General features: G+C 42.2%; 1 protein-coding gene across 1 annotated transcript in view; it reads right to left on the minus strand.

Annotated features, from left to right (window-relative positions):
* LOC127654897 (FERM, ARHGEF and pleckstrin domain-containing protein 1-like) overlaps nucleotides 1-22,308 on the minus strand; it is an 84,316-nt gene that overhangs the window by 51,964 nt on the left and 10,044 nt on the right. Inside the window, exons 3-5 of the mRNA XM_052142444.1 lie at nucleotides 1,331-1,435; nucleotides 1,173-1,215; nucleotides 873-951 (exon numbers count right to left, since the gene is read on the minus strand). Of these exons, the coding sequence (XP_051998404.1) occupies nucleotides 873-951; nucleotides 1,173-1,215; nucleotides 1,331-1,435 (227 nt within the window). The remainder of the gene's footprint in view (nucleotides 1-872; nucleotides 952-1,172; nucleotides 1,216-1,330; nucleotides 1,436-22,308) is intronic.

Below are 22,308 nucleotides of genomic sequence, written 5' to 3' on the forward strand. Positions count from 1 at the left end.
CTTTGCAATCTACATCACCTGAAGCTGTTTGGAAAGTTTGGAGTGCATCTGGACAGTAAACTGTGTTCTCTCCTCCTTCAGGCACGAGATGCAGTGCTCCTCTCGCGCACCATCATTAGTTTCATATCTGATCTCATGTTATGTTAAAATAGATCAAACAACAATTTGACAATGAACATTTTTGTTGACAACTTTTTATTGTTGACTTTGTCGATAATTTCAACTAATCGTTTCAGCCCTACTTGGAAGACATAATTAGAAATCTTTCCCATATAAAGACCCCAACAGAATCAAACAAGTACTCCAACTGACTCATGCAAAACATTCCAACTCTTCTTATGCCATACAGTATGTTTGTTTGAGCAATATACCAAAATGTAAGTCTCACTCAGCCGAAGCCTGCATCTAATACGTCAAATGATCTGTCAATGTCATTGAAACAAAAACATGATTGGTTTCCACATGTGCAGTTACCAAATGTGATGCACCATTTTGAATTCTGGACGTGAATAAAAGCTGGATGCAAGCATTTGATGGAGTTCCAGACTTAAATTTCAGCCTGTTCCTTGCACAAATCTTTCGTATGACTTCAGAGGAATTGGAATACAGCAAATGGTCAAATAGACTACTTTTATGTTACTGTAATGGTGCTTTTTTGTCCATTTTGGAGCATGACAGGCAAAGTAACTATGAACTGTTGTTATATGACAAGAAGATCTATTTAAATATTTCCCAAAAATTCTTGAAATTTTTTTTTATGTAAAAACAGCAAACAGGTTTGGAACAACGAGAGAGTAAAAAATTACATAATTGTATTTTCTAGTTGAACAATCCCTTTAATGAAACAATGGTGGGTGGATTGATGGTCTCACCTGGTCAGCTCCTCCAGTAGAAGGGAATGATCAGGGGGGAAAAATTTCACAACAAACCGAAGGACGGTGTGTTTGGGCCCTGGATACAAACACACAAACACTTTGAGATCTAGGGTTACATTTTTACATGGCTAGCATGAATGTGTTGAAACATAACGCTGATGAATGCTCAAAACATAAAAAAGAGCCTAGCATGTCATGTGGCATCCAAAGAGAGATACTAAACTCACACACACACACACATACACACACACACACACACACACACACACACACACACAGAGCTGTAAGGCCTCTTACGTATGATCTGCTTTCTAATGGGCTTTAGTAAATCCAACCAAACCTGTGGAATAGAGCACACAGCAGAGATGAGTATAGCGGCCAAACAGCCTTTTATGCAACACAGTCTCCACTTAGTTCATTCAAAAGTGTTTTATGTTCCATTACTTCTAACTTACCGTCCTACTATTATCGTTCTGGAACTCCAGGCCGAAGTAATCCCCTTCAATGAGGTTAAGATGAGAGCAGACCCTCTCAAACAGAACACGTCCTGATGATCGATGCTATTAAAAACAGAACAAATACAAATGAAATAAACTAGTTTATACACATAAATACACAGACAGACATTCTATTACATTTAGTTCAATGCAAATGAAAGCAAATGAGTACAAAATAATGAATAAAGCCACATTGCCTTATACTCTTAAAAATAAATGTTCCAATCAACAAAAACACTTTTTATTGTTTTTGGGTTAACTATTCCTTTAAGAGTGTTAATTTCAAGTGAATTATTCCTTTAGGAGTGTTGATTTTTGGGTGAACTATTCCTTTAGGAGTGTTGATTTGTGGGTGAACTATTCCTTTAAGAGTGTTGATTTAGAGTGAATTATTGCTTTAAGAGTGTTGATTTGTGGGTGAACTATTCCTTTAAGAGTGTTGATTTCGAGTGAATTATTGCTTTATGAGTTTTGATTTTTTAGTGAACTATTCCTTTAGGAGTGTTGATTTTTGGGTGAACTATTCCTTTAGGAGTGTTGATTTTTGGGTGAACTATTCCTTTAGGAGTGTTGATTTTTGGGTTAACTATTCCTTTAAGAGTGTTGATTTTTGGGTGAACTATTCCTTTAGGAGTGTTGATTTTTGGGTGAACTATTCCTTTAAGAGTGTTGATTTTTGGGTGAACTTTTCCTTTAGGAGTGTTGATTTCGAGTTAATTATTGCTTTAAGAGTGTTGATTTTTGGGTGAACTATTCATATGGAGTGTTGATTTTTGGGTGAACAATTCCTTTAAGAGTGTTGATTTCGAGTGAATTGTTGCTTTAAGAGTGTTGATTTTTGGGTGAACTATTCCTTTAAAAGTGTTGATTTTTGGGTGAACTATTCCTTTAAGAGTGTTGATTTTTGGGTGAACTATTCCTTTAGGAGTGTTGATTTTTGGGTGAACTATTGCTTTAAAGGGTAACTAAACACCTGCTCAGAGTCTGACTCCACCCACTAGAAATATCTGAAAATGCTGGAAAAGTGGGCAGACCCCGGCGGGGATAGAGGGAACGAACCGAGTGTGGGGCTGGGGGGGGGGCACCTGAGACTCGTAGTGACGGATTAATTGACAGCTGCTGTCAGACTCTATGTTATTATTATTCCTCACACGGTCGCAAGACGACATGTACATGAATCTGGCGTGGTGAGCTGGAACCTGCTTACATCAGCTGTCACCGCTTACGTCACGAAGTACCGCAACAGCCAATAGGAAAATTCAACTGCAGTAGCCACCGTTCAACCTGAAGAGGGCAGCACTCAGATGTTTTTACACCATATATTGTAGAATTAAAACACTTTATACACAAATGTCAAAAAAATTACTTGAATCAATGACCAGTACTAATAAAGCCCCATGCTTACAGATCATTAACTAAAAAAAGTTGGTTTAGAGTTTAGTTACCCTTTAAGAGTTTTGATTTTTGGGTGAACTATTCCTTTAGGAGTGTTGATTTTTGGGTGAACTATTCCTTTAGGAGTGTTGATGTTTGGGTGAACAATTCCTTTAAGAGTGTTGATTTTTGGGTGAACTATTCCTTTAGGAGTGTTGACTTTTGGGTGAACAATTCCTTTAAGAGTTTTGATTTTTGGGTGAACTATTCCTTTAGGAGTGTTGATTTTTGGGTGAACAATTCCTTTAAGAGTGTTGATTTTTGGGTGAACTATTCCTTTAGGAGTGTTGATTTTTGGGTGAACAATTCCTTTAAGATTGTTGATTTCGAGTGAATTATTGCTTTAAGAGTTTTGATTTTTGGGTGAACTATTCCTTTAAGAGTGTTGATTTTTGGGTGAACTATTCCTTTAGGAGTGTTGATTTTTGGGTGAACTATTCCTTTAGGAGTGTTGATTTTTGGGTGAACTATTCCTTTAAGAGTGTTGATTTTTGGGTGAACTATTCCTTTAGGAGTGTTGATTTTTGGGTGAACTATTCCTTTAAAGGGGTCATATAATGCCATTTTTGTACAAGTTAATATGAATCTTTAGGGTCTAAATGAAAACTTTGTAATATACTTTTATTAAAAATTTTCATTAGTATTTTAAGAAAACACTAATTTTACCTGCTCAAAAACAGCTCTGATTTCAGCACGCCGTTTCAGAGCATATGACTTTAAATGATAATGAGCTTTGGTCACCCCGCCCCTCTGTTCTGGAGTTATTCTCCGTATAACAGTTTTTTTTTACATTACTTCTTAATCAGTAACATACAAGTAAACCAGGTGTAACTTAGTGTTACCATGTTAACTGTAACACCTGCGTACACAGTTTTTAATAACACAATAACCATAACGCGTTGTTCATTATAAACGTGGGATTATGAATTATATTGAGAATGTCGTAACGTTATGGAAAACATGCCGTAATGTACCCTGAGTGTAAACATTAGCCACATTCATTGTGAAGCGTGCAAGCGATTTGCAAAGATTAATATAAAGGTTAATAAAACGTTACACTTACTTCTTCTGGAGGTGCAGAGGGAATATAAATAGTTGGTACCGAATCTTTTTTCAGCAGCAGCTTCTTAGCAAAACCAGCTTTATACTGACCCTCGTTTATAAAGCAGTCTGGTGAAAAATGATTTGCGCAAACATGAACGCATTGACGTTGCTCGTGGGGAATATTCCCATCGTAAACAAAACTCAGCCACTGCGTCTTCAGCGGTTCAGATTTAGGAACATCAAAATGACTGCTGTGTTCGTTATTACACCGAAGAACAGAACACCACAATCGCTTAGGCGCCATTCTGCTCCAGTGTATCAACAATGATGACGGACTATGATTGACAGCTCGCTCACGAGCGAGGGCGGTCTGTGTTGAAACACTGCTGTCAATCAACAATCCTGGGAGGGGCGTCCGACCGTGTGACGTCACACGGTCGAACGGCTCGATTTGAGGCAGGGGAAAATATATAAGGAGATTAAAACAAAAACACTGGATGGATTTTATCATAATAGGATGGTTGTGTACAGGCACAGCCAACACACATTTCAGTACAATCAACTTGAAAAAGTGCATGTACCATTATATGACCCCTTTAAGAGTGTTGATTTTTGGGTGAACTATTCCTTTAGGAGTGTTGATTTTTGGGTGAACTATTCCTTTAGGAGTGTTGATTTCTAGTGAATTATTGCTTTAAGAGTGTTGATTTTTGGGTGAACTATTCCTTTAGGAGTGTTGATTTTTGGGTGAACTATTGCTTTGAGAGTTTTGGGTGAACTATTCCTTTAAGAGTGTGGATTTTTGGGTGAAATATTCATTTGAGAATGTTGATTTTGAGTGAACTATCCCTTTAATGTGAAGTTTACTCTCCACGATTTTAGGCCCGATTTTCCCTCGCAAACAGTTTTGTGGAAATCGGCAACAAAAGGCCAAAATCATGCCGTGAATGACGAATGCAATGTATGAATTATCAAAGACGTGATTTGAGAGAAGCACTGATGCGTCGCCGATGTCAGCGAGATATCTAGCATTTTAAATAACTAGACCTGTCAGCGATTCCAAATCATGCAATGTGAAATGTGTTTTGACTGAAAACAACTGCAGCGTTGACCTACAGCCAACGAGAGAGCAAGAAATGGGAAGTTTCAGTGGGAGGAGTCCCGATGTACCTGCAACAGAACAACAACTAGCATGGCTGCAATATCAAGATAGTCTCATTGGACCGAAGAATGGAGGAAAAATGTGTGGAACATTGGCAGGAGCACCAGAGCCTATTTGATGTTTCATCTGAACTGTACCACAACCGGGTGGAGAAAAAGAGTTGGAGCGATATTGCCAATTCTCTTGGGACAGTCAGGTAAGCAAACAGGTTGATTTTTTAGGAGGTACTTTTTCATATTGTGTCCAATAAAATATATGATGCCTTTACACATTATGTAATGGCGATTAAAAACAAACGCATCATATTCTGAAATGCATAACTTATGATCATGCATTTGTTTTCATATCTCGTTTCACTTCTTGCGTGTACTCTGCTGTGAAAAGTAATTTGGAGTCCAGGCAGAGTCGTCGGGGATTCGTCAATAGTGAAATGTTTTGTAATGGGTTCACCATTGTTGCTGATTCCTCGTGTAATTTGAAAACGCTACGACTTCCATGACAAGACAGACAGTATTGTAATATGAACGGTACCACAATCCAATGTCTTTGAAAGTCATGTAGTGTGTAGGAAGCATAAGAGTGTTGATTTTTGGGTGAACTAATCCTTTAAGATTATTGATTTTGAGTGAACTATATCTTTAAGGGATTTGATTTGTGGGTGAACAATTAGTTTAAGATTGTTGATTTCGAGAGAACTATTCCTTTAGGAGTGTTGAATTTTGGACGAACTATTCCTTTAAGAGTGCTGATTTAGACTGAACTATCCCTTTAAGAGGGTTTATTTCAAGTGAACAATTGCTTTAAGAGAGTTGATTTTAGGGTGAACTATTCATTTACATTTATGCATTTGGCAGACGCTTTTATCCAAAGCGACTTACAGTGCACTTATTACAGGGACAATCCCCCCAGAGCAACCTGGAGTTAAGTGCCTTGCTCAAGGACACAGTGGTGGTGGCCGTGGGGTTTGAACCTGTGACCTTCTGATTAACAGCCCTGTGCTTTAGCCACTACGCCACCACCACTCCACAAACTATTCCTTTAAGATTGTTGATTTCAGGGGACCTGGGTAGCTCAGCGAGTATTGATGTTGACTACCACCCCTGGAGACACGAGTTCGAATCCAGGGCATGCTGAGTGATTCCAGCCAGGTCTCCTAAGCAACCAAATTGGCCCGGTTGCTAGGGAGGGTAGAGTCACATGGGGTAACCTCCTCGTGGTCTTCATGATGTGTGGTTCTCGCTCTCATTGGGGTGTGTGGTGAGTTGTGCATGGATGCCCTGGAGAATAGCATGGGCCTCCACAAGTGCTATGTCTCCGCTGTAACGCGATCAACAAGGCACATGATAAGATGTGCTGATTGGCGGTCTCAGACACGAAGGCAACTGAAATTCATCCTCCACCACCCAGATTGAGGTGAGTCACTATACCACCACAAGGACTTAGAGCGCATTGGGAATTGAGGATTAATAATAAATCAATTGTTGATTTTGGGTAAAATATTCCTTTGAGTGTTGATTTTTGTGTGACCAATTGCTTTAAGAATGTTGATTTTTTGTGTGCAAACTTCTCTTTAAAGGGATAGTTCACCCAAAAATGAAAATTCAGTTATAATTTTCTCAACCCGTATTGTTATAAACCCATATGTCTTTCTTTCTTTTTCTTAAAACAGAGGAAGACTTTTGGAAAAAATTCTGCAAGTTGATGTCATTCAATGGCTGTGGATGGTGACAACCTCTTCAAACTTCAAAAGAATGCAAAAGTATAATTCAGAAGTCTAATAATATATTATTACAATATAATATTATTGTATGCAACTCATGCCTTGTTCTGAAGGCAAATGGTAAGGCTTATTGAAAACAAACTGAAACATAAATTATCATTTTGTAAAAATATTTACCGACCGTTGATCTTCTGTGCACATTCATGAGAGTGCACAAAAGCAGCAGTTCACGCAGCTCTTCTATCCGCCAAGAACTCGCTTTGTTTGCTACAATCACCACAGAGATATTCACAGCAAAACTCAACACAGCTCCATACAAACCAAAGAATCAAACTGACAAAGCATGTCTGAAGAGTTTGAAGTTGAAGAGGAAATGCATTTCTATGCCCAGTCTTATTTATTTGAACTGGAGTACTCGTAAATCAAACAGAGAGAGACGAAGCAGCTGCACAAACACATTCAGAAGCTACAGTCAGGCACAAAGTATAGGAGACCGCAGTGTTTTGGAGGTTTTGGATGTTTCACTTTTTGAAAGTAAACTAGACGAACAAGAGAGAAAGAAAGAGAGCCAGTGTGTCTGTCACATCTCCATACTGAACCGGTGTATGTGTGACCAAACTCCGAATGAAGACAGCAAAACCTCAGCAGAACAGTTGGTAGGTGTGTCACCTTTGGCCAAAATCAAGTTGTTTTGAACCAGCTAGTAAAATGTTGGCTTCAATATACTGTTATAAGAAAGATTTTGGACCGATGTCAGTTCACAGCAGATGGGGAAACCCGGCACAATGCTACAAATAAGGAAACCAATCCGTCGACAGTAGCGGCTGGTTAGGACAAAAACTCTGAAAACAAACCTTGTATTGTGTGTTGTGTCTGGTTAGGACACGTGTGAGTTTGGCTGCCACAATCTCCTTCATCACGCTCAATTCAATTTCTGAGTACTCCAGTTCAAACAAAAACGCTGGGCATAGAAATGCATCTTTTTTAAAAGTTCTGTTCTTTGGTTTGTGACCAGCTGTGTTGTGTTCTCTGTTGTGAATATCTCTGTGGTTGTCCTGTTTTAAATAAGCAAAGCGAATTCTCGCTTGAAAGGCCCATCTTGTGAGCATATTCTGCTGTTCTAGTGCACTCTCATGAATATTTTCACAAAATAATAAATTCTATTTCAGATTGTTTCTCACCAAACCTTATCGTATGCTTCAAGAACAAGACAGGAGACATATGGAATAACTTATTAGACTTCTGTATAACAATTTTTCACTGCCATTGTATGACATCCCTGCTATAAGTGTAAGAGTAGATGATGAGAATGCACGACACTCTTTACTTGAAAAGTTCCTACGTAATTCACAAAGAAAATACAATAATATGTACATTTTAAGCCATCGCACCACTGATGTATACTTAAATGAAATATGAATTTCAAACCACTATTATCTTGACCATGGCTTGACCATAGTTAGCTGCACACAAGGGAGACATGGGAAGCTGCTTGGTACAGAACTTGAGCTCCTTGTTCATTTCACAGGATCAAGACGAAATCTATTCAGCATACAGGTGTGTATCGGCCTGCCTACATGGAAGAACCACCACTTCAAATATTTTACAATATTTCGGCAGTTAAAACAATGTTCAAATCATTAAATTACAACATAATCTGGGCATAAATTGTTAGTAGGTTTATGATGTTATCAGTTATGATATAGAGTTTTTTTTTTCTTCTAATGTGTCAAATTGTGTTCTACATATTATCTGTTCTTAAAATCTCCTTTTTGTCACAATGTCAGCATGAAGCACAGTGCAAATCAGATTAATGCCTTTCAGTAGTATTAATTTGTTCACGTAGTTTCTGATTCTGAAATGACTTTCAGGCTTGATCAATCACTTTGTGTGCAATTTGATTAATTTGCATCTAGACCGCAGTTTATTATGCGCATTTGGAGGCACGAGGGAAACATTCAAAAATGTCCAATATGTGCTATTTTGCACATCTGAAAGTTATGTTTCAGATGTTAGTGGTACATTTTTAGCATGCTATCTAGTTTGCACATGTTTTTATACACACAAAACTTTAGTAAATCAGGGCCATAAAGTATAGTCTTTAATGACATCATCACAATAAAAAAGCAGGGCCACGCCCTCAAGGGCCACACGTCTTAACAAATATCCATGGTACTTTGACAGTGAGAATTGGAACATTCCATCCCAATGAATAATCTGGTTCCCATGCAAGATCTCATGGTTACCTTTGTGAAATCATAACGAGGGGGCAAGATTAGTTACTCATCATCTTACCACACAGGTCTATGTCACAAAGAGAGGGGGGTTACAAGGGACAGATATGCCATTTACAGAAAAGAAAGCTAAACCGAACGAAGTAGAAGGAAGAAAATGAAATTAATATTTCTTAAAGGTAAAGTGTGTCATTTCTACATCACTAGCATTACCAAACGGAATTGCATATATGAGGGCTAGGACAGGAGAGATTATTTTAACAAAAACAAAATTAACAAAAAAACATTTTACACACACCCCCTGGTTGTGATGGTTGCCATCATTCAGTTCCTAGTATGTGAAAATGAACTCATATACACATTCATATCATTGGACAGCTGTTTATTCATATTGACTTTAGGGAAGCAAAAAGGTACACACGAACAATAGCATTCGGTATCTATCCGTCTATCCATCTGTCTATTGCCGTCTTTGACTTTCTATCTCTGTGTCTCTACAAACAGAATTGACCCATTATATCTAGTTAACATACGCCAATTAAATTACTGAAAGGTCACAAGATAACAGAGGCGGGTGAAAATGCCACAGGCACGTTTGTGTGTGTGTGGTGTAATCATTAACTCAGCCATGCAGAAACTGGTGTTCAGCGGGTGGAAAATCACCCTGAAACATTTGTTCAATGGTTGCAGGATTTTATAAAATTTCCAAAAACAAACTTGTACAGAAAGGCACAAAAATAGCAAATGTCTGTCATAGTCACTGCACCATTGTGTCAGAACTACAGATTGTCTTTGTCGTGCTGGTGTCTGCCATCACAAATCACATCAAACACACTCACACAAACACACACATGTTTGCTCAGCTATCTAAATGGGTACATACCATAGGCTTCTATTGTTTTATATAAAGCTGACAATAATTAATCTGAACTAGCCCTAACCAACACCTAAACCTAATCCTAACCAAAAACCTTTTTTATTATTAAAATGTTTTTTGTTTTGATTTGTTTTTCAAAAGAGGACATACCAATGGGAGTTTGTATCCAATTTTGCTCACTTCTGGGACAAATGTATCCCCAAACTATAGCTAAGTAAAGTTTACTTTTGTGCTCCTCCAGTATAGTGTTGCTTTGAAAAACTATCGACTTTTAATGGCAGTGGCTATTTTTTAATGGCTAGCATGGTCCCCCTGGCAACTGCCAATGATGAGGTTGGAAACATCGAGCATTGTCAGCAGCACAGGGCCTCTGAGGGCTCTGAAGCTGTGGAATAGGATGCTGGCAGAAGCGTTGTTCTGGCGTTGTATAGCGATGACGAGCTTGAGCTGTTGGCACCTTAAAGACAGGATTGCGCTGCACCTGTGTCAGCTGGCAAGTGGCCTCAGACAATTTTACTCTCTTTTCCAGCAGTTCTGGAATGTTAGGCCTAAAGAGGTGCCTGATGGCAGATTCATACACCTTTTTCAGCAGCCAGTCTGTACGACCACATTGGGCACTGGGGCATCGCACTTTGCCCTGAAGTGCCTCGTCAAGTGACACCACCAGCACTGCGACAGGCTACTCTATTTCTGGAGCATGCCCCACCCCGATGGAATCTGCTTCAGCCATAGATGATAGCGGATGAGTGGTCTTTACCCAACTGCCACTTAGGTGCACTAGACCCTGTGAGGGCGTTAGAGAATTCTAACACAAAATCTTTGCACGGTGGCATAGCAAAGGAAGTTAGAGCTGAGAGCTGTCTACAAAAGACATTGGACTGGGCTGGTTGGGCAGGTGACTTGTCCAGCCCTAGATGAGCAACCACCATCTGAAGCACAGCCAAAGTGTCATTCAAAGAGGACGAAGCCTGCCCTGATGACGGAACTGAATCCCCACTAGAACCCCCTACAGCTGAAATACCAGAATGAACATCCTGGGCAGAAGGTTGCAAAGTAACTGTGGCAGGGCAGAGGGCGGGGCCAGGTCGTGATCCTACACACCCGGTCCCGTATTAGGCTAATTATGCCTCCGTGAGGGATAAAGGTCGACTGCAGGGGATCATGCGGGAGAGAGAGATCGTTTACGGACATGTCCGAAAGAATCGAGTGTAAAAAATGGTTTAACGGTTAAAACATTTAATAATTTGGAACTACACTGATTACCTGCAACTGCCACACATACTGTATATACTTGTGTTAAGTGCATTTGTTAAAACTATAGCATAATGCAAATTCAGAATAACTGTTAAAATAAATAGTTGAGTGTATCTTATTGCCATCTACTTGTGTTATATTATCACAATGGCTCATTAGGAATATATTGTTTCGATTCAAAATGTTGATCGCAGTGAGAAATCATGCTGGAAATATGCCACCTAGCAACCACACAGAATACCCCAGCATCATAGTGGTGAGTTTAACACTGTTAAGCACCACTCACATTTTCACCATAAAATGTAAAAATGTAGTTGCTTTTGTAAAGATTCAGGTCTCTAAAAAAAGTTGCATACTCTAATATTTTGTTGGACTGCCTTTAGCTTTGTGTAGAGGTTCTGAGGTTTGGAGGTAAGAAGGAAGCAGGAGCAGGTGTCGCAGTTCCAGCAAGAACTTCAGTTTACTCACATTACCTTCAATGATAACGGGCAACATAAACTACATATATGCACAAATATAAACAGCTTTTCAGCGTTCAGCTCCAGACTGGGTGTGTGTGTGACTCGGTCTCTCTCTCTCCCCGGTCTGGCGCTCCGCAGGCCTTTTAAAACCTGTCTCCGCCATCACTGAAATGGGACACAGGTGTTAAGAGTCATTAATCACCAGGTGATGGCTCTTACCGCTTCCTCTCTCCCCACTGACAGACACATGACCATGTTCCCATCCCTACTGTACATACCCCACTGCCCGACTCGGTATCCCCACCTGGGAGATAATTTTGAAGAGTGCCTCTGCAACACTGCATGCTAAGATGTTGCGCAAAGGTCTGCTTCCGGATATAATGTTGTATAATCCACCAGGACTAATACAAACCAATATCCATGTGATGACCACTCTAATGGCCCAACGAGGTCCATGCCAATTCTTTCAAAGGGGGTCCCTTTTAATGGTAATGGGTGCAATGGTGCTCTTGGGGTGGCCGGTGGATTCACCAACTGATATTCCTGGCATGCTACACACCATCTGCGAACATCCTCGCGAATGCCCGGCCAAAAACAGGGACATTAACTGGTGCAGTGTCCTATCTTGTCCTTGTCCAACTGGGTTGTATTTTCATGGGTTTGTGTGTCCTGCATTACTTGATACAACCGGTCCCTAATGATTGAAAAATATGACAAGAGTGTAACGTTAGACTGGAGCTGCTGGCCATCGATCACTCTCACTTGGTCAAAGGCATGCTTAAGGTTTTCATCACGTGGCTGCTCTAGAGGGAAATCTCCCTCTGGTAAATCCATAAGGGCAGGAATGCCAGTCGATTCCCTCCCTCCTGCATCACTCTGATGCTGAGCAGCTGTTGACAGCCCCGGCTCCACCTCCCAGTGAATTGAGGTTTGATTACAGCCAGAATCCCCCTGGGGTTGGTATGTATGCCCCTTAATTCTTACCGGTACACGTTACGTCCCTGCTTGATTGGGGGTGGTCTGTGGCATGTCGGGTACCCGGACACATGTCCCCACCTCCATTACTGAACACCGGACTTAGGCGTGTCCAGGCTCCCCGCAACTCCAACAGACTGGCCCAGGTTTCCCAGCTGCACTTGTGGCAGCGGAGACATCATCCTGGGAGGGACGATGGAGAGAAGTAGGGGGGACCAGCGGATAGTGCAGCCCATGAAAGAGGGGTGCTGGTTTTGGCGGGAAAACTACCTGTTTACGGAGAGTGGGAACAGGGCGAGAGGGAGGAGAGGGTGGGACAAGAGGGGGAGGAGCAACAGGAGAGAGAGAGATGTGGATTACAGCTTGCCGGCTTCCAGATAGGCTGCCATGTGGGCTTCGGCCAGCTGGACGGCACCATCAACCGACTTGGGGCGATGACACTTGACCCATTCCACAGTTCTTTGGGGAAGATGAAAGGTCAGCTTCTCCAGCACCATCAGATCGATGACATTCTCGACGTTGTGACTTTCCTTAGCTCGCTCTAAGTTCTAGTGGTGGTATAGTGACTCGGCTCAATCTGTGTGGCGGAGGACGAATCTCAATTGCCTCCGCATCTGAGACCGTCAATCCATGCATCTTATCACGTGGCTTGTTGAAGGTGTTACTGCAGAGACGTAGTGCATGTGGAGGCCCATGCCATTCTCCACGGCATCCACGCAAAACTCACTACGCGCCCCACCGAGAGCGAGAACCACATATTATAGAGACCACGAGGAGGTTACCCCATGTGATTCTACCCTCCCTAGCAACCGGGCCAATTTGGTTGCTTAGGATACCTGGCTAGAGTCACTCAGCATGCCCTGGATTTGAACTTGTGACTCTAGGGGTAGTAGTCAGCATCAATACTTGCTGAGATACCCAGGCCCCCTGTAGATTTTTTATGAAGTGACTTCACCAACGTTTTAGTGATCTCCGATCATGATCATTCAAGATTTTATTTCGACCACATTTCTTCCACAAAGCTGATGGTTCACCACTATCCTTTCAGGTTTTAATAATGCCTTGAACAGTTCTTAACCCAATTAAGGTGATTTCAGCAATCTCCTTACTTGTTTTCTTTGCTTGATGCAGTACCATCTTTTCCACGACCACGGGATACGTCTTCCGACATGGTTGTTCAAGAAATGAGAAGCTACACACTGCATCTGTTAGGGTTAAAAGTATTGTTGCCAGCTGAATCATATTAATCAATGCAATTATGATCCAATCATAGGCTTTTAAGTATCTGCTTATTTAAATCCAAATGGCAACTTTTTTTTGGCCAGGCAGTGTATGTGGAATGTTGTTAAATTCTGTCAGAAAACATAAACTTAAGAATGTGAGATAATTGCTGGATTTTCACCTCAAATGATGCTGTGCAAAGCAAACAGATAGTTAGAGTGAATGGTTGTGGTCACCAACAAGATACACACAGATTTCATTTTGGTCCATGAAATGATCTTGTGTTTGAGAGAGTGACAGAAAAAACAAAGGAAGATAATAACCCTCTGAGTCAGACCTTACCACAGACATGGCCACATCAACACAATAAAACTGAGACACAACAAGATATTTCACTCCAAACAATTCATGAAGATGCAAACCCCAATTGCAAGCTTTTAGCTCTTTAATCCACATGACCATCATCACGTTAATCAGTCTATTTTGCTCTATAGCAGTGTTTCCTAAACATTTTTGCCATAACAACCCCTACAGCATCATCAGAAATGCTAAAGAACCCCTTAATCAACACAAAGCCAAAATTCTATACCAAAAATTATTTAAAATGATTGCCCAACCAGGGGAAATCGTACTCCTTGTTGGGCATCACTGCTCTATTAGACTAACAGAGTTATGAGGTGGGGAGAAAAAAGAAAATAATGGGGATTGAGAGAGGGAAAATAAGAGGGTGCCTTTTGTGTTCATAATAAAAATCTGTGTAAATGTGTCTTTTAAGTCAACTAAAAGAGAAAAATCTAGGGCAGGACTTCATTTTATCCATCACGAATTTATTGGATTGTAAAAAAAAATCACAATCACAAAGATAAAAAGTGTCATTAACAAGTTTCGCCCACAGAACTGCCACTCGCTGGATGTTTTTTTGTTTTTCGCACCATTCTCGTTACACTCTAAAGACTGTTGTGTGTGAAAATCCCAGAAGAACAGCAGTTACAGAAATACTCAAACCAGCTCGTCTGGTACCAACAACCATGCCATGATCTAAATAAAACTTTTCCCCATTCTGATGGTTGATGTGAGCATTAACTGAAGCTCCTGACACGTATCTGCATGATTTTATACATTACACTGCTGCCACATGATTTGCTGATAAGATAAACGCATGGATAAGTGTATATTTTTAAACCGAAGATATAAATGGTGAAATTGAACATTTCTCTGTTGTGTTTTTGACAAGCTTAAATTTCATTGCTGTTACCATGTTTATGTATAGTAAAGAATTGATCATAAAAAAGTAAATATTTGTAAACTCATCAGAATAAAATTATCTTTCTAATTAGCACCCTGTAGTATCATGACCTTAAAACAGTAAAATTGTCAGCCCTGTTTACCTAGACATAATTATATCTAAATATAGCTTAAGATATTATAGATATGCAATGTCTTAGCACAAAGATATTGTTTGTCTGGTGGCATGTTTAAAATCTTTTAAAAATGGCAAATGGAAAAATGGCATGTGTTTCATAGAATGCAGTGTTCATCCACCGTGACTGTCAGAACAGATGTGAATAAGAGGACAACAGTGGGAATTTTGTGCAAACACTCCATACAACAATACACAAATGCCATGAAGCTGTATTATACACACACATTCACACACATGTCCTTAACACACACACATAAACCCCAACAGACAGATGCTTGAAAGTCACTGATACACAGAGGGGTTCAACATTCCACTTGAGAAAATGCTTCAGTTTTTTTTTCATTACAAATTATATTATCAGCAGAATACCAGCATGGCTGTAATTACCCGCTGTACTTGGCTTGCGGCCAAATCACAGCCATGCTGAAATAGGGCAATACAGCACTCTTTGTCATGTGATATTGCTTTACTGTATACTTTATCTCTCCCTCTCTTGATCTGTCTTGCTCTCTAACAGCACTTGTCTTTTAGCAGTTCTTTAAAAAACACTTGTGAATTCACTTGAGCTCAGTTTTCTATCCTGTTGACGCGTTTCCTAATAAAACAGGAAGTTTGATAAAGCCAATAGGCTTGTTACATCACAGCCATGAGCCACGATATACAACTTGCTAGTTGGTTGCAGGTTGTATAAGGGGGAGGGACATTCACATTCTAAAGAGCATTTGATTGGACAACAATCTGTGTAGTGCAGGATGAGTCATCAATATTTTTCCTTCGTTTACCTGAGGAAGAAAGTCAATTTTCAATGCGTAGATTTGCTAAAATTGTATTCTGTCAATGTTTAGGAGAACACTTGTTCCCCTTCTGTCACTCACTCGACATTATGCCGATTGTAGTGACACAAGGGGTCTCTTCTGAGAGCCTCATGTACCTCTGAACTTGAACTTGAGAAAAGGCCAGTGTCAAGTTGGCAGACAGAATTTGCATGCCCTGTCCCAGACATACAGGTATAAAGGGAGCGGCCGAGCGAATGCCAGACAGATTTGTTCTTTGGAGCTTAATAGTTGTGTGATCAGCGAGCTGTGTGACACACGACTGCTTCACCCACCTCTGCAAGAGAGCTTGCTGTTGGATCTGATGGTGCATTCCAGCGGCTTTCTCCTGCCCCTGGGCGCTTCGACAGGGTTTCTCTTATAAAACCGCTCATAGCCACACCCACCCCCCCACAGTACCTTTCTTCCCGGAAGTCCATGACGAGCTGACAAGTTCGTGGAGGGCAACTTTTACTGCCCGGAACCGAACTCCTCGCTCATCTGTTCTCACTTCCCTGGACGGTGGGGTGGCCCACGGGTACACGGAGGTCCCTCAGGTGGACAGAGCAGTTGCGATCCATCTGTGTCCCGAGAACGCCGCCACCTGGCGGGAACGTCCGGTACTCCCCTCCAAGGCCTGTAGGACAATCTTGTCACTGACTGCGAAAGCCTACAGCGCCACTGGACAGGCCGCCTCCGCCTTTCATGCCATGGTTCTCCTGCAAGTACACCAAGCCAAGGCACTCAAAGATCTGCACCTGGGTAGTCCCGATCCTGACGTACTGCAGGAACTGCGCTCTGCCACCGACCTCGCTCTCAGAGCTATGAAGGTCACAGCGCAAGCACTCAGGTGGGTGATGGTCACACTTGTGGTCCAGGAACACTATCTATGGCTGAACTTGGTTGAGATGCGCAAAGCCCGCTTCCTCAACACCTCGTGCTGTGGAAGGTCAGGGAGAATGAGGAACAGGTCACCTTGGTGGCTCTTTATTGGCCCACCCAGACCTGGTTCTCGGATCTCACTCTCTTCGCAACAGCACCTCCCTGGCAAAATCCCCTTGGTACGTTCTCAGGGACAGGGCACCCACGCACAGACCTCTGGAATCTCCACGTCTGGCCCCTGGACGGTACGCGGAAGACTTAAGTGGTCTACCACCTGCTGTTTTAGACACAATCAACCAAGCCAGAGCCCCCTCTACCAGGCAACTTAACATCCTCAAGTGGCGTCTGTTTGCAAATTGGTGTTCTTCCAGATCTGAAGACCAACAGAGATGCGCAGTTCGGCCAGTGCTTCATTCCTGAAGGTGTGTGTCACTGCTATAGCAGCCCACCTCTATGAAGTAGACGGCAAGTCCCTTGGTAAGCATGACTTGATTATCAGGTTCCTTAAGAGGCGCCCGGAGGTTGAACCCTTCCCGGCCAAGCCTGTTCCCCTCCTGGGATCTCTCAGTGGTCCTCTCAGGCCTTCAGAGACCCATCCTTTGAGCCGCTTGATTGAGTCGTGCTCAAAGCTCTCTACCAAAAAAGATGGCCCTCCTGATCGTGCTCGCTTCCATCAAGAGGGTTGGGGACCTGCAAGCGGTCTCTGTCAACGACACATGCCTGGATTTTGGTCTGGCAGATGCTCACCTCATCCTAAGACCACGACCGGGCTACGTGCCCAAGGTTCTTATGACCCCCCTTCAGGGTTTAGGTTGTGAACCTGCAAGTGAAGCTGCCCGAGGAGAAGGCAGATCCAGCCTGTTTTGCGTACCCATGTGGACAGCGCGCAAGGCTCTAGATGTTCTCTTTGTCTGCTTTGGCGGATGGCGGAAAGGGAACGCCGTCTCCAAACAGAGATTAGCTCATTGGGTTGTTGATGCTATTTCCATAGCCTATCACACCCAGGCTGTGCCCCCCCTTGCAGGTTCGAGCACACTCTATAAGAAGTGTGGCATCCTCATGGGCACTGGCCCTTAGCAGACATCTGCAGAGCGGCGGGCTGGGCAACACCCAACACCTTTGCTAGGTTCTACAACCTCAGGGTTGAGTTGGTCTCATCCCGTGTTTTGACAGGTCCGAGCCGGTAGAACTCAGTGCAAGTTCCTGCTTTAAGCAACTCCCTGTGACGTATTTTCCACGGTATGGTCCCCCCACTAGCAGGACCTGCATCTCCCTGAGGCAGTCTTCGCTGCCTCCCGGTCGCCATGTCTGTAGCAACTCCTCTCTTGTCAGGCAGGATCTACCACCGCACCATGTCCACGGGTGGCTTGACAACCCCCATGTGTATTGACCACAAGGGGTCAATTGGGCAGGTTGTAGTCTCCATGGGGCCTATTCCCCCTGAAAGAATAGGAACGGGAAAGGACGCCTTCCCCAATGCATCTATAGCGTTAAGATTTTTAACTCTATGACGAGAAACATAGAGCAAGAAAAGGCGCGGCTGGGCGGCTGGCTCCCATGCAAGTCATGTTGCCTGTTTCCATACGGGTACGGGGAACCTAAGAGCGGTATATGACACCTTTTATTGGGGGCGTTGGGAGGGTTTCGTGCAGCCGACCCAGCTGCTTCTAGCACGCAACAGCCTGCTTGCACCTGGTTCGGCAGCCACGTAACACGTAGTAGTGCATGGCATTTTAAAGTGGGACACCTTGTGTCAATACAATTGACACAACGTCGAGTGAGTGACAGAAGGGGAACGTCATGGTTACTGTTGTAACCTCCGTTCCCAGATGGAAGGAACGAGACTTTGTGTTCACCTTGCCACGTCACTATCCCTACCACTGTAATGCGCCATAACCATATTCTCGGCTCCTCTGTGAAAACCTGTCTGGCATTCGCTCGGCCACTCCCTTTATACCCGTATGTCCGAGGTGGGGCATGCAAATTCTGTCTGCCAACAAGACATTGACCTTTTCTCAAGTTCAAGTTCAGAGGTACGTGAGGCTCTCAGAAGAGAAGAGCAGCTTCTTCTGTTTTGTGATGTTTACGAACCTGTGTGTAACAGGTAAATGTCGGGCAAGGAGGAGGCGGGAACCAACTGAACAGGCAAGGTGGTCGCGTCTCTCTTGCTCTCTCTCTCAAATCTGCGCCTCCGGCTGCCCCTTATCTCGCTCTCCCGCTGATCAGCTGATTCAGTGCAGGCCGTGCTCCATCATGGCCTGGCCAAACCATCCTCCTAGGATCACTCCTCCACTGCCCGATTCAGGCCCACGCACCACCGGTCTAACTAACTTTCCACCCATCTCGGGGGAGACGGTGCCCTTCCAGCCTTTCTGTCAGCCTGTGGTCCACCCCGCATGTGGTCCACCCCTCATCCTGTGAACCTGGGGGAGAGACGAGGGGAGGCATGGGGAGAGGGAAAGGGCGAGCAGAAACACAGAGAGAGAGAGAGAGAGAGAGAGAGAGAGAGAGAGAGAGAAAAGAACTTGCTCGCCGTCTCCCGGACGCGCTGTGGCCCGGTCCACAACCACTACTCCCCCGGTGAAAGGCAGCGAGTCCTCCGGCCCCTGGCAGACAGAACTGCTCTTTCCATTCACACTGTGTTTGAGCATTACATCATCTGTCTGCTGCACCACTGGTGTAGGCGCGCTTTGGCCACAGTGGAAGAAATGAAATTAAAGTGTTTACATGCCTGTATAAAGCGTTTAAAATTGTGGTACTCCATATATAATACTGGCAGTTATCATTACTCTTATTATTAGCTTAATCGCAAATAAAATTATCACAGTATTCTCTTTACATGAGCTACACTTTAATCACAGTATGGCCTTAATCGCTTTAAAATAAAACAAGGCCAGAGTTTATTTGATTCAGTTCAGCATTTTATTAACTGGCATATTGATCGAGAAGACTTAAGCGACTTCATCATCTTCATAGACAGATAAGTTGAGCTCTTATAAAAACACAGTACAAAAGGCAATAATGGACAAGCTCATGGTTGTTGTAACAAGCACAAGACAGCATCACTGAAGCATAAATTAAATTATTATTGTATTATTTTAAAATTCAAAAATAACAAAAAATAATCTGTAAACATAACCTTTACATTCCAAGAGTAATGAGGAAGAGGTTGTTAATAAAATACCGTGTTCATCATGACTTGAAACTGTCCCTCTGCTATAAGCCCAGCAAACATGAGGGTAGAAGCGATTGCAAATTAATCACCTTAGGAATTCTTAAATAATGAAATAACACATTTGTCAACCATGCATATATATCTGCTATATAGTCACAAAAACGTTTTCCAGTACCCAGTGGAAGGCTAAATCCTAAAAACATGCTTGATGAGAACACTGACCACGAGAGGGGAACCACTGCCAGGGGCGTTCCGTCCGCCAGGGGCTGGAGGACTGCCTCTGATCCGCCCGGGGAGGTGCAGCTGTTGTCCACTAGAGGGTGGAGGAGTGGCCGAGGACCAAGCTACGGCAGTATTGGAGAACCAGCGAGTAAGTGTTTTTTTCTATATCTCTCTCTCCCATTGCCGCTCCGCATTGGCCTTTTCCCTCTCTTTTAAATAATTTTTTTTTTTGATAGGGGGTACTGCACTTTTACAGGGAGTACCCCCCTATTTTTGATTATTGTTTCCCTCCCCCTGTCCCCTCCCAGATTCAGGAAGGCGGGGATGACCTGCCAGCAGACGGGGCATAAAGTTACAAGGAGGTATGTGACAAGGTGGAGGGCCGGGTCATGATTTTACACACCCGGTCCCTTGTCAGGCTAATCAAGCCTCCGAGAGGGATAAAGGCCGACTGCGGATGGTGGTGCGACAGAGAGAGAACGTTTACTGGCAGCTGTCCATCCTATATGTGTGTGTTTGTGTCTTCTGGATCATTTCTTTATTAAACTATTATTTATATTGTCAAGCCGGTTCTCGCCTCCTCTTTCCATTTATCCCTTTACACACAAACAATAATCATAAGCTTCAAAGTGAAATAAAATGGATTAGGCTACATTAGCAAATATTTGTGCAGAATGGGAACTGTTTCTTCTTCTACTCATCTTAACATTCATAAATGCTGAAAGAAACAAGCAGACAAGCGCTTGCGCCATCACAAGACTCGTTCAAACAAGAGGGATCAGTGCCTTGTAGCGGTAATGATAGAAAATCAGAGAAACAGCTTCTGGTCGTGTAGTCTAAGGCAAATGCAGGAGTACGTTGTATGCCCTCCTATCTGTTTTACGATTTTGCGTATGCCCACCTAAATCAAGTGATGATACGTGTGGCCGCCAGAACAACAAGTTTTGACCCAGAACTTTTTCAGTCTAATAGCACGATGCTGCAGCACTGTTGAGCACCGGCAAGACAGACAGTTGGACTAAGCTGATCCACCATTCAGAACGATAATTTCAGATGCGATTGGATATTTGCTAACCAAAATTTTCCGTTTCAGTAAGGAGCGGACAATTCCAGCGTCCCAGCAAACTATCATTTGCATTGCATATTTATTTCCCTGCTAAGCATAAATATTTGCATATACATTTAAATGTAACTGATGCAATTAAACTTTGTGAAAATACTGCATGTTATTGCCCCCCTGATATTTTTCAATGCTCTTTTGCCCTTTACTGCTACTACTGGTGGCTTTTTTTTTTTTGCATGCGTTTTTTAAAAATTCACAGTATGCCCACCTCTTCAGACACTACTACACCACTGCTTCTGGAGTAAATTCACGCTAAAATAACAACATATCTAAAGGTGACATTTCTTATTTCTTATAATTGTGTGTAATTGTTGTTAATAAGTAATTAAAAACATAGTTAACCATGGTTTTACTAAAGTTATATTGTAGTAACTACTGTATTTATTTATTTATTTATTTATTTTGAGAGGGGGGTATAGTTACTGTAGTGAAATGGTTAATTTTTTTAGGGGTAAACAAAACAGAAGTCTAATAATTTTCTGTTCAAGCTAAAAAAAATAGGACTTGAATAATGACAACAACAAAAAATGTAACAGAAGTATCGGTATTGGTATCGACGATATTGGACTTGAAATTATTGGTATCGGATCGAAAAGAAATTCAGTGGTATTGCCCATCCTTAGCTGAATGAACTGAGAGTTGTAGTTAAACTGTAGTTATTTTCTATTTTGTTGTACTATTGGCTAATAGTACATTTATTAGGCGATACACCTGCAACTGAATTGTGATGGTAGTACTTTGTACATTTAAAATAGCAAAATTGTTCTTCCTGCAAATTATTATTAAAAAAAAATTTGTATTATTTCTTGTTGTATTGACTTTAGATGCCCACCCCGCATATCTAAATGCCTGGTCCAGGATGGCATTCTTGTAATGCCTCTGTGAGGTGTGTGTGTGTGTGTGTGTGTGTGTGTGTG

This window comes from Xyrauchen texanus, chromosome 14 (genome assembly GCF_025860055.1).
Source record: "Xyrauchen texanus isolate HMW12.3.18 chromosome 14, RBS_HiC_50CHRs, whole genome shotgun sequence".
NCBI lineage: Eukaryota > Metazoa > Chordata > Actinopteri > Cypriniformes > Catostomidae > Xyrauchen > Xyrauchen texanus.